Source organism: Megascapheus bottae, chromosome 29 (genome assembly GCF_031878675.1).
Source record: "Megascapheus bottae isolate mThoBot1 chromosome 29, mThoBot2.hap1, whole genome shotgun sequence".
NCBI classification, from domain to species: Eukaryota; Metazoa; Chordata; class Mammalia; order Rodentia; family Geomyidae; genus Megascapheus; species Megascapheus bottae.
Window position 1 is genome coordinate 14,880,540 of NC_143537.1, and position 12,786 is coordinate 14,893,325.

Here is a 12,786-nt window from a genome sequence, read left to right on the forward strand (position 1 = left end):
AAAAGTGGAGCTATAGCACAAGTAGGAGATTGCTAGCCTTGAGTAAAAGAAGTTTAGAGATAGCGCCCAGGCCACCCCCCCCCACCCCCCCCCCCCCACACACTCCAGTTCCTTAATGTCTCATTGGTCAACCTGTGTATCAGGTGTTCAGCTGACAAATGCCTCACACCAATGCCTACCATACTGAACAGTGCAAAGAGACTATGTCTATCACTCTTTAGACAGAAAGCAATACTCAGAATGGTATCAACTCCCCAGCAAGGCCTTGGGGACCTTTCTTGGGCTGTTGTGCATCCCAGCTGTGTGACTATACTGTATTGCTGTATTGTTCATTTTCTTTCTTCCTTTCCTTCTTTCCTTCCTTCCCGGTTTTTTCTTTTTTTTTTTTTTTTTTTTTGGTTGGTCATAGGACTTGAACTCGGCCTGGGCTTTGTCCCTAAGCTCTTTAGCTCAAGGCTAATGCTTTATCACTTTGAGCCACAACACCACTTCCAGTTTTCTGGTGATTCACTGGAGTTGAAGAGTCACAGACTTTTGTTCCTTGAGCTGGCTCAGAACCATGATCTTCAGACCTCAGCCTCCTGAGTAGCAAGGATTACAGGCATGAACTACTGGCTCCCTGCTGATTGTGCATTTTCTGGAGGAGCGCATGCATGTTCAGCAGGACATATATAATCTAAGCATAGTCCTCAGAAGAACACAGTTAACAGGCCCAGCTACAGTTAAAAGTCAAGTGATTGTGTTTCTATAAATATCCGCCTGTGACATGACTGCCCCGTCAAAGAGTTACAGTAGATGTATCAGGGCTTACCCCAAGCTCAAGCTAACACAGTGAAAATGAATCCATCAGAATGTTTCCAAGGGCTGGGAATGTGGCCTTGTGGTAGAGTGCTTGCCTAGCGTACATGAAGCCCTAGGTTCAATTCCTCAGTACCACCCACATACATAGAGAAAAAGCCAGAAGTGGTGCTGTGGCTGAAGTGGTAGAGTGCTAGCCTTGAGCAAAAGAAGCTCAGGGACAGTGCCCAAGTCCTGAATTCAAGCCCCAAGAATGGAAGAGAAAAAAAAAAGTAAATAAATAAAAAGCCACACCTCTTGTAAACAATTAACTTTTATAAAAAGCCTAAAATGTACATATTTACACATATATTCATATGTCATACATGACTTAGTAGTTAGGTGGCATTTCCAATTCAAAAGTCACACCAAAGTGCTCACACTTCCTCCCTGGGCCTGCTGAGGGCTGTGGGGGGCCTGCACGGAAGGTGGACACGGGGAAAGGCACTGTATAAATAAATGCAAAGGCCAAGAGCTTGGGGGAAATGTTAGTGTACACTCTGATCAGAAATGTGGCAAGGTCCACAAGAAAAAGTGCCATGGTTTGTTTTTTTGTTTTTGTTTTTTTCCCAAGCCCCTCAGCACTTCAGGAGCAGGGAGCAGCAGGGCAGAGCTCCTCTGAGGCTGAGGGAGCATTATCCCACAGGACCCCATTTTCCTTCACATTTCACTGGCTTTGGAATGGTCTCCAAGGCTCAGCTGGGAAGGGAAGCATTCTTTGGGACCAGGATTCACTTAGTGCAATTATCTCCTAGTGCAGAATCACAGCCCCAAGGGCTGATGCTATGCTCTTCTGAGGTCACTGTCTGTTCTCCTCAGGGCCAGCTCTGTGACAGCAAAACCCTTTCCAGGAAGCTGGACTGAGACTGAATATAGAGGCCAACTCCTGTCCCAAGTCCTCATCTGATAAACCAATCTCAGAATCCCAACCCCATCTTCCCAGGAGGCAGAGTCAGGACATGCCCAGACTCAGGGCCTGCTGAGCCCTGAGAGTCCAGTAACCCAAGAAAGGTGGTCCCACCTCCCACTTGGCTGTGGGGTCACACTTCATTATATCAAGGGGCCCACAGGAGTCCAGTTTCTCTGCCACACATCTTCTGTAATGCCTGGGCCCTCACTCAGTGGGCCTAGCTATGGTGCACAGGGAATGGCCTGGATGGAGGACAGCCGAGATGAGGGCAGAAGACTGTCCAGCCAGTTGTTGTCAAAGTTTTTCATATCTGTGAAGACTCGATGTAGGTTCAGGCCAATGTCCCCTAGAAGAGGAGGAGAAAGTTGCATGAGGAAGAGGGTGGGAATGTTAACCTTAACCTTCCCGCCCATCCCACCCTACCCTGCAATCCCTGAACACCATTCAGTCTCTGCTGTCCACTTATAACAGCAATCTCTAGGCAAACCTCAGGAGTGGGAGCAGCAGCTAATTCACAAGCTGTTTCCACCTCTTTCCTCTCAACCTAAGAATGATGCTTTAACTTGCTGTCCTCCTACCTTTGTCCCTTAAGCCTTCCCCTACCACATATTTCTCCCTTCTCCAAGAAGAAATCAGGATCTGGGGACTTCTCACCTCCAGGACTGTCAACTTCTGGCTCCTCCTTGAAGCTGAAGTCTCCATAGACTGAAGTGGACTGGGCTCCGGGTTCATTGAGCAGGTACCCCTTCCCATCCACATTTGTCGGCTGCCATTCTGACTGTTCAAAGAGCTGAGGAGAGAGGATCAAGTAGGCATCAGCTGCCTTCTAGTTACCCTGCCTGCGAAGAGTCAAGGCTTCTCAGCCAGGATCACACACACTTGGTTAGGCATGATCACATTCTCCAACAGATGAGACATGAAGTGCAGTCAGGCCAAGCCCGGAGGGCTGAAGCGCAAACCCACAAATTTCAGGGTCATTTCCCCACTCCTCCCATCGTCCCCTCTGGCACAGAATCTCTTCTGCTTTCTTCAAATGGGTAAGGACACAGCAACAGGCAGTGCTGCTTAAAGCATAACAAGTCAAAAAAAGAAGAAAAAAAAAATCTTAAGTTTTCTGTGCTGACAGGGCAGAGCCAGGATGAAACAACCTGCTTTAATCTACTCCCCCCTCGGTTGTAGGGCTTAAACTCTGGGCCTGAGCTCTGTCCCTGAGCAATTTAGCTCAAAGCTACCACTCTACCTCTTGAGCCACAGTGCTACTTCTGGTTTTCTAGTGGTTAATTGGAGATAAGAGTCTCATGGACTTTAGCCAGTCCAGGCTAGCTTTGAACCCAGATCCTCAGATCTCAGCCTCCTGAGTAGCTAGGATCATAGGTGTAAGCCACCGAGCTCAGCTGTCTCCATTTTTTCCCCCCAGTCCTGGAGCTTTCTCAGGGCTAGCGCTCTACTACTTGAGCCACAGCACCACTTCCAGTTTTTCCTATGTATGTGGTATCGAGGAATTGAACCCAGCCAAGTCTTCACGCATGCTAGGGAAACACTTTACCACTAGGCCACACTCTGGGTCCTATATCCACTTTTAATTGCAGCAGAGCAGCTAACCTATCATCCTAGCTACTCAGGAGACTGAAATCCAAGGATCAAGATTCAAAGCTAGTCCAGGGAAGGAAAGTCTGAGATTTACCTACAGTCAACCAGCAAAATGCCAGATACTAGCTGTGAGTGAAAAATGAAAGGCCCCGAGTTAAAAGTGAAGGACTGACAGATAGAAGGAAGGAAAAACTGTAGCAGAAAGATAAACTGGAGGACAGTTTCTTCTCAAAAAAAAAAAAACAAAAACAAAAAAACCTGAAAGCAACCTGATGTGCATTTCCCAAACTAGCAGGGCTGGGCATGTTGGGAAAAGGACACAGGCCAACAACACAAAACTGATCATGGCTGACTCAGAGCTGTCTGGGGCTGAGGCCTGTATAGGATGGTCTCCTAGTGACCAGGCCTCCTACCTGCCCTCACTCACTACCCAGTATCTTCACACCAGCCAAGAATGACAGTAGTCCCCCAATATGGGTTGTGGCACCTGCACCTTGGGGACTCTTCAGGCAGCCAGGTGACAATGGCTGCCCACTCACTGATTTGGAAGTTTCTGCTGGTTCTTTCCCTCCTAAGAAATGGCCAAAAGCATATTTACGGGCTGGGAGTTTAGCTGAGTGGTAAGCGTGCACAAAGACCCAGGTTTGATTCCTTGGTACCACATACATAGAAAAAGCCCAAAGTGGTGCTGTGGCTCAAGTGGTAGAATTCAAGTCTTGAGAAAGCCCAAGGACAGTGCCCAGGCCCTGAGTTCAAGCCCTGGGACTGGCAAAAAAAAAAAAAAAAGTAAGCCAGACTCAAAGGAACTTAGGCTCAATGGTTTCCCTCATTTGTCATAATCAGTAGAAACCTTGGGCTCTACTAGCAGAGATCTGCAATAGAGCAAAATCTTGATACATAAGGCTATATAATGTGAAGCTAATTGAAAGGACCTCCAGGATATTGAAACAAAAGCCATATAATGAATGATTGTTGTCCTTAATGTACTATGTTGTCTCTCATCTCCTTTGCTGTCCCTTGGTTATCTCATTGGTATAGTATCTCACTTTGTTATCTGATATATTGAATTTATTTGTATTTGGATATTTGAAATTTGATAGGGAAGGGGGGAAAACCAAGACGGGTGGGGAGTGGGGGGGAGGGAAATGGGTACCAAGACATGTGAAAGGGTATCAATGTATGTGAAGTAATGCACCTTCTATCTGGCAAATACCATGTAACCCTTTTACTAATTACAATAAAAAAAAAAAAAAAACATATTTACACCAGGAAGTAAGGGACCTTACCTTCATGAGGTCCTCAGGTAATTTTCCTTCTTCATCCTCATCCGTTGTAGCTGCACATGGAAAAGAGCAGAGATTGACTGGCAGTCAGCCACATGCACCCTACATGTAATTCCAACCCCACCAGTTCCTCTGCACATGCGTGTGGACACTCCCTTTCTCCCAGGGGACATCTGCCTGCCATGGAGATTGTAGAACAGGACACTGGCCTGCCGACTCAGCCTCCCAAACTGTGGAGCCACACCTCTTCCCACCCCTTACTTCCTTCCTCATTCTCAGATATTGTGCTGCAGAGGCGCCAGGAGCACTAGCAACCTTTGACCAAGATGTAGTCTCTGGTCTCTTTAGCCCGCTCTGTATTGCCTTCCTTGTGTCCCACGGGTTTCCCTGTCCCCGTGGGAACAAGGCGAAGCAGTGTTCAGCTAATGGCAGGTGGAGCTCTGGGCATCTTTTCTCCCTTAGGAATCCCTTCTCAGGACCCCGTCATGCAGTCAGGTCAAGTACAAACCTTCAGAGGTGGAAGGCATTGGAGACACTTGAAAGTTGTACAGTTCACTGGTGCTGTCTGGCACAATTTCCATTGACATGTGCCAGTCGGGGAGTGTGCTAGTGACGGCACATGGCGACAGTGCTGCAGAGGGATAGGTGGAGAAGAAATCACAGGTCAAGATGGTATGTTTCTTTGTTTACAAAAAACCCAGCACTGGGGCTGGCCAGTGGTAGAATGCTTGCCTAGATGCACAAAGATTCCTCAGTACCAATACATAGAAAAAGCTGGAAGTGGTGCTGTGGCTCAAATGATCTCAAAGGATAGAGCTCTAGCCTAGCCTTGAGAAAGCCCAAGGACAGTGCTCAGGCCCTGAGTTCAAGCCCCAGGACTGACAAAAAAAATAAATAAATAAAAGGTCCTGAAACCTGCTCTTCTTTTTTTTTGGTCAGTCATGGGGCTTGAACTCTGGGCTTGGGTGCTGTCACTGAGCTTTTCAGCTCAAGGCTACCACTCTGAGCTATTTCCAGTTTTCTGATGATTCATTGGAGATAAGGTCTCATGGACTTTTAGGCCCAAGCTGTTTTTGAACTGCAACCCTGAGCTCTGAGCCTCCTGAGTAGCTAGGTTTATAGGTGTGAGCCATCAACACCTGGCTTGAAACCTACTTTTAAAAGGCCATTCTGTACTGACATGATTCCTCCTGGACCAAAGATAAAGAGCCATCCTACCAACCTGTGGATTCCCCTGCCAGACCAGCAGCCTCATCTGGAGTAAGGGCCTGCTCCATCTCCAGGTCTTGGCTCATGTAGCCTTGAGCTGTGTAGCTGCTATGGTCATCAGGCAGAGTGGAGCTGCTGAGTCCATCAGAGAAGGTGTCAGGGCTGGAATCCCCATATGACTGCAGAGAGAGAAAAGAGCATAGGTCTGTCATAGCACTCTTCCACCACTCCCCTGGACCCACCTCAACCAAAGGCCCAACTGCACAGGACCACACTTACCTTCCGCTTGGTCTTGCTTTTGGGGTCTCGGCTAGACTTGGACTTTCTCTCTGTGGGACAGGCAGACTATCAGTCTTGGTACAGGTATGCCAAGTAAACTGACCACCTCCTTCCCCCATTTCCTCCCAAGTGCTTCCTAAGAACTTAGCCAAGGCCTACCTTTTCTTTGGTCCTTGGTCAGAGGTGGAAGCATCCGGTAGACTCGAACCGCTGAGCTGCCCTTGTTCCTACTCTGGTCCTTCACCTCCTCGATGTCTGGCAGGGAGTTCATCGCACAGCGAAAGTTTGCCTTCCATGTCTTGGGATCGGGCTCCTTTTCCCCTGCTTTGTATCGACCTACAGGAGAATTAAATGGATCATTAGCTGCCCCCAGGGTACACTAGACGCTCACAGTGGTGGAACCAGCACATATTCCTGGCAGTATTCTCCAGGCTTTAGAATCTTAGAGCTTCTCAAATGTCCAGGTGTGGCTCAAACATCCAGCAGGGTTCAGTGACAGCCCCAACCAAGTGCACTAAAAGGCTGTCTTAGACCCTGCTTGTGCCATCAGCAGCCAGCGGGCAGCAACTAGGGATTTATCTGATATTTCTAGAGTAGGAGTGGACACAGACTATTCAGCAAAAGACTGTTACTAATAGGTAAGCAGGCTGTTCTGAGTTTAGCCTCAAGGAGGAAAGGAGATCACCAACCAGATGAGCTTTGGGCCAAGGCCCTTGATCAGAACCCAAAAAAGGGAAGATGTAGGGTCTGGGAGCTTGGCCTGGTGGTAGAGTGATTGCTTAACATGCACAAAGACCCCACTTTGCTTCCTCAGTACCACATACATAGAAAAAGTTGGAAGTAGTGATGTGGCTAAATGGTAAAGCTCTAGCCTTGAGAAAGCCCAAGGGTAGTGTTCAGGCCCTGAGTTCAAGCCAGGACTGGCAAAAAAAAAAAAAAAAAAAAGTTCTCTACGATGAACTTGAACATTCTTTCGAAGATTTTGACTTTGCAAATACCTTTGAGAATGTACTGAAATGATGGATTATTTCCTCTAGAAACTTCTCGTCCTTTCCCTAGTAATTCACCTTATAAGTCATCAGGAAGCTCCAGGAGCACTGAGAGTCTCTATGTTAGCACTAATGTCTCTTCTTGCCCAGCCCTGGAGCCACGGTACCAAGGACACACCTGTGTGAATGGCCCAACTCCTGAACAGACAGGCATCCTTGTTGATGTCCCAGCCATGTTTGGCCGCGTGCTTCCATGGGATCTGGAAGATCTTCTCCTCCTGAACAACATACACACACACACACAGACTGTGTCAGCTCAGAGACCATAGACTGACTTTACCCAGGCCTCAGGTTCAGGGAAAAGGCTGACTTCTCTTATTCAGCCTGACATCTGGCTTGGGTTGACCCATCCTGACATTGCCTTAATCAGACCATTCTGGATCTCTCAGGGAGGTTTAGGTTCTGATATACTGTGGCACAAGTCAACTCCACAAAAACACCTCCTTTCATAGATATTCTAGGACCCTATCTACATGTGCTAAGATGCTTATCTGGCTTTTTGAGACAAAATAGAACAATTTCTTCCATGAAAACAGTCTTCTCAGGATACCTAGGACCACTGGCTCCTATACAGGGGGACCTTTTCACACCCCTGTGGAAGTGCTGGATTAGATCTTCATGCCAACTATACTCTGTTACCCTGGCACTATACTTGTCCCTCAAAAGTTTTCTCTCCTCTGAAATGAGAGAACATAACACACAGACACACCATTTTTTTTTTTTTGCAGTATAGTTAAGGTTTTACTGTCATTATTACTGGTGGCTAATAACTATTATGGGCTTCTGACTCACATTGCTCAAGTTTGAATTTTGGTGTTAGCACTTTTTATGTGATCTTGGTATCTACCTCAAGCAGTCTCTTAGATTCCTTCTCAGAGACCTATCTCACAGTACTACTGTGAAAATTAAGTGACACTTTTTTTTTTTTTTGGCCTGTCCTGGTGCTTGAACTCAGGACCTGGGAACTATCATTGAGCTGCTTCTGCATGAGGCTAGTGCTCTACCACTTGAGCCACAGCGCCACTTCTGGCCTTTGCTGAGTAGTTTATTAGAGATGGGCATCTCATGGACTTTCCTTCCAGGATTGGCTTTGAACTCATGGGAGTTGTAGAGCCTTCTGAGTAGCTAGGATTCTAGGCTTGAGCCACCGACACCCAGCTTGAAGTAATACAAATTGAGGTAACATACTTAGCAAGTTGCCAGCCACACAATAATTGTTACTATGATAATGGTGATGATGAAGACCACTGGGTCTATGTTGCTCCAAGTGCATCAGCTATAAGATTCAGAGGCCAGAGTAACAGGTGCAAGATTAATTCCTGGGTCTCTGCGAAGCCAGCCATCTTCCTACTTAGCAGGGTCTATCTTTCTGTCTAATAATGTGTCCAATCAGAGCTCTGGAGATGCTGTGTGTATAGTAGAAGTCTCCCTCACTGAGAAAAGACAAGAACCCAAGTTCTGTAAGAGCTGTGACTAATGGAAACTAAGTACCTTTAGGGTAGGTGTCCTGGTCATATCTGAGAAGTCACCACGAATGAGCCAGTCAAGTACTCCCTAGACCTAATACATTCCCTACTCCTTAAAACCCACTGAGAAACACACCTACCTGTCCTCTTATCATTTCCCCTTTTTGAATTGCATTTGAAGCTTTGGTCCCCCAAAGATACAGGATAAAATAGTGGCCAAAAAAAAATGTTTTTAATCCAGAGTTCCACTCACTTTATTAATCCAGATCAGCCCTGGGATTTGGTTGGAATTAATCTGCATCTCTAGCCAGGGTCTCATGCGCATCCGAGTGATGGGCATGTTGGCTGTAAAGAGAAGACAGAATCCTCCTGTTTGGAGTCTGTAGAACAATCTCCCAGGCATTACCCTGCCCCACCCCAGGTCACTTAATTACATTCCCCCGCCCTCTCACCCAGGACATTACCCTCCCCTGAACCAGGTCCTACAATCTTAGGGAAGGGATCCTGTATTGGAGGTGGGGGGGGGGCGGGGAGGGAAGAGGAGAGAGAACTCCAAATTTTTTCTGCATCTTTGGGATAAACTCCTGACCTTACTCTCACCTCCCAACCCAACTAGTCTAGGAAGGAGAGAGCCATGGAAGTGATGGCTTCGAGTTTGTCTTTTGCAAGAAAAGAGAGAAAGCATTGGTATCTTAAAACTCTCCGCCTCGGGAGGGAAGGGTAGGGTTTCTTTTGCTTGACGCCAAGAAGAAATTGCCCTGACTTGAGCTGCCACCAACCAGCTACTTATGCACCTGCCCTAAGGGGGTAACCACCCTGCATCCTGATCACTTCCTTCTCCTGCGGGCCTCCCCTATCCACCCCCACCCCCCCAATCTAGTCTAAGTCTCGGTGAGGCCCCCCCCCCCACTTCCAGAGACATAGCCCCGGGAACACCTGTGGCGCCTCCTCCTGCAACCCCAGCAGGTCACGATCCGGGTCCCAACCCCTCAGGGCAGTGAGCCAGTCCTGGTCACCAGGACTGGGGGGGGAGGGGAGCGGGGGGAGCCGGAGTCCTGGGACCGGGGCGCCAAGCTAAGGCCACCACGAATAACAGGGCGAGTCCCCTCGAGTCCCCCCGCACCGCGGCGTGAGAACGCGCCTTGGCAAACCTACCGGACCGCTAGAGGCCGTCCTCCCGCTCCCGGGGGGCGGCCCGGCGCTCGCAGAGGAGAAAAAGCCTCCGGGCGCCCGCCCGATGGGGAGGGGGGGGTGTGAAGAGCCTCCCGGCGGCCCGCCCGCCCTCCCCACCGCTGCCGCCGCCGCCCGCCCGCCCGCCCGCGCGGGGGCCCAGGCAACGCCGCGCGCCCGCGAAGCCACCCCGCCGCCCCCACTTCCTGGTGTCCCGGCGCGGCCTTTTGTTGGACGGTCGCAGGTTCCACCACGCCGCCGCCAAGGCGGGCTCACCTCTGCAGCAGCAGCAGGGGTGCCGTCCGGACCCGGCGCCCGAAGATTCCAGACGAGCGCCGGGGGATGTGCGAGGAGAGAGAGAGCGAGCGAGAGAGTGCCAGAGGATGTCCCGGGGGGCCCCTCGGGGTTACCGGGCTGGGCACCGCCGGCCTCAGCTTCGGTGAGGGACGACGACGACGACGACGACCACGGAGGCACACGTCCGGCCTCGACGAAGGCCAGCGCGCTCTGGGGCTCGGCGGCGGCGGCGCCTCAGGGAAATCTAAACACTTAGCGGGATTCCCCGGGCCCGGCGTGGCCCCGCCCCCGGGCCCGCCCCCTCCGCGCCGCGCGCGCCCCCATTGGCCGTCTCCGCCTCATCATTTCGGGGAAATCAGGCTGTTGTAGAGCTAAGCGGCAAAGGGGAAGTACGGGGCCAAGGCTCTCCCCGCCCCCTCCGGGGCCCGCGCCGTCGCCGCCCCGGGGCTCCCGGTGGGCCCCGCCCCGCGAGCTCCCACGCCACCCCCACGCCCGGCGGCCCAGCAGAAAGCCGATCACCCCCACGCAACCCCCAGCCCGCAGTCACTAACCTCCTACATCTGCTCAGCCACCTCTCGGGTCTTCCAGCTGGCAGCGCAGGTGATGGAGGATAGGGGGCCCGGGTCACCTGGACCCCGCCTCCCTCTTCCGAGGGGGAATCTGAGACCGAGTTTCCCCACCACCAACCACCACCAAAGAAAACTTAGCCATGCTTGCTAATGGGGTGTCAAGAAAAAGTGGGGGATGGAGAACTCACACTGCCCCTTGCTTCAGGGAAAGTTAAGGAGTCAGAAATCCTGACCTGCCTGGGGCGCTGGCTTGCTTGGAAGTGCTGGAAGGGAGGAAATCCCAACCAGGCAGCTGCTGGCACAACCAATAAAGGACTCCAGACCGGAGCTTCCTCCTCTACAAAACGACAATAGCCTTAGCCTGCTGGTTTGCACTGGTGGGAGGGGGGAATTTCTGTAACACATGGTGTCCCCGCACCCACCAACACCATCTCACGGTGGCCTTGCATAGGGACTCACCAGTGGCAGTATTGATGTCATCTCTGAGTCCCCAAGGTTTGACCCTGGGAGTTCTGGGCAACATGGAGGAATGGGGTCTAGCTAAAGGTTGGACAGTCTCAGACCTCTAGGTGAGGGCTACAACTTTCTGTTCTCACAATTAGAGCTTGCCCAATTTGTAGTCCTGGTGACTCGGCTGGGTGTACATGTTGCATCCAGAAGCTATGCTCAGCAGACTCCTTCACCGCCCCAGAACTGCTGACTCAAATAAATTGTTCTTTCAGGGCCACCCTCGCCCCTAACCCTGCCAGCCCAGCTCTCCCTCCAGTCCCTAAGATGCAAGCTATCCATAGATATACTGATGTAGCATTCTACCTGTCAACCACTGTATGGCCTCCTTCCCACAGATGAAATGAATAGGTTCATCCAGTTTCCAATTCAGAGATGCCAGAATTTGAGGGCTGTGGCTAATGTAAACCCTGGTCCTAGAAGCCAAGCAGGAATGGGTCAGAGCTGCCTCACGGACTGGGATAAGGAGCTAGATGGAGCAGCAAGGAGACAGGAGGACTTTTGAGGAAGGAGCCTAGCTGGGTGTACAGCAAAAGGAAGGCACTGAAACTCTGGGATGGGGAGCTAGGATTTGAGGTGCATTCAGTGTCAAAATGGGAATCTGCTATTCTTGAGAACCAAGAGCTAAGCAGGGCGCCATAGCTCTGCCTGTAATCCAAGCTACTCAGGAGGCTGAGATCTGAGGGTTGTGGTTCAAAGCCAGCACAAGCACTAACAACTGTGAGACTCTTATCTCCAATTAACCACTAGAAAACCAGAAATGGTGCTGTGGCTCAAGGGAAGGTAGCCTTGAGCTGAAGAGCTCAGAGACAGTGCCCAAGCCCAGGGTTCAAGCCCCACGACTGACCAAAAAAAAAAAAAAGAACCAAGATCTGAGTGAGAAGAGCAGAAAACAAGTGACTCGTTGAGTCATGATATCTCTGTGCAGCAGATGGATGCTTGTCTTGTCCCTAAGAAAATTCAGCCACTGGAAAATTCAGAATGAAATTAGAAGACCTTGGCGTCTCCTTCAGCCTACAAAATTGACATCCATGATTTTGTTGGGCTGGGAGGGTTAGGAAAAAAATAAAAACAAAACTTAATCAAATAAAAATAACAACCTATATTCATCCACAGATAATCACCTGAAAACGTACACAAACATACAATGAGTGTCATTACATCTACAGTACTATTTGTAATGGGCACATGTTTTCTATCATATGGGTAAAAACAAAGCTTTACCAATTAATCCCTTAGTGTAGGGCCTTTATGATGTTTCTATTTTTTCCACAATACCAACAGTCTTTGCACACAATACTGTTTTTGCTTAAGAGAAATTCCCCCAATATTAAGATTTACCAGTAAAATTGCCTTTTACATCTTTGAAGTGTTTTTTTTTTGAAAATTTTTTAATTTAAACTTTAGATTCTTAAAAGTCCATAAGAATCCGCTTACCCTCGCTGCTGTACTTCAGAAAGAAAGTCCTGCTTTAAGAACCTACAGGGTAGCCTGTAGCTGGTGGCTCATGCCTAGAATCCTAGCTACTCAGGAGACTGAGATCTGAGGATCGCCGTTCAAAGTCAGACCTGGCAGACTTGAGACACTTATCTCCTTGAGTCCTTGAGACTCCTATCTCCA

General features: G+C 49.6%; 1 protein-coding gene across 2 annotated transcripts; it reads right to left on the bottom strand.

The window, feature by feature from the left end:
* Positions 1-1,092: 1,092 nt before the first annotated feature.
* Positions 1,093-10,145, bottom strand: Irf1 (interferon regulatory factor 1). Of its 2 annotated transcripts, none has more exons than XM_090321300.1 (10): positions 10,070-10,145; positions 8,877-8,968; positions 7,276-7,375; positions 6,268-6,444; positions 6,109-6,158; positions 5,843-6,008; positions 5,129-5,251; positions 4,624-4,673; positions 2,402-2,537; positions 1,093-2,093 (listed from the first exon to the last, which is right to left on the bottom strand). In XM_090321300.1, the coding sequence occupies exons 2-10, from the start codon at positions 8,961-8,963 to the stop codon at positions 1,969-1,971; spliced, it is 1,014 nt and encodes a 337-aa protein (XP_090177426.1). In that variant the 5' UTR covers positions 8,964-8,968; positions 10,070-10,145; the 3' UTR covers positions 1,093-1,968. The 2 variants fall into 2 exon arrangements, with proteins under 2 accessions (XP_090177426.1, XP_090177427.1); XM_090321301.1 differs by lacking the exon at positions 10,070-10,145 and adding an exon at positions 9,779-9,888.
* Positions 10,146-12,786: the final 2,641 nt, after the last annotated feature.

Excerpts from the sequence above, each read along its gene's own strand:
- Irf1 (XM_090321300.1), bottom strand. The coding sequence starts at position 8,963 with ATGCCCATCACTCGGATGCGCATGAGACCCTGGCTAGAGATGCAGATT. Across the intron at positions 4,674-5,128 it reads AATGCCTTCCACCTCTGAAG|CTACAACGGATGAGGATGAA; the intron begins GTTTGTACTTGA and ends TTCCATGTGCAG. Across the intron at positions 2,538-4,623 it reads TACCTGAGGACCTCATGAAG|CTCTTTGAACAGTCAGAATG; the intron begins GTAAGGTCCCTT and ends CTCTCTCCTCAG.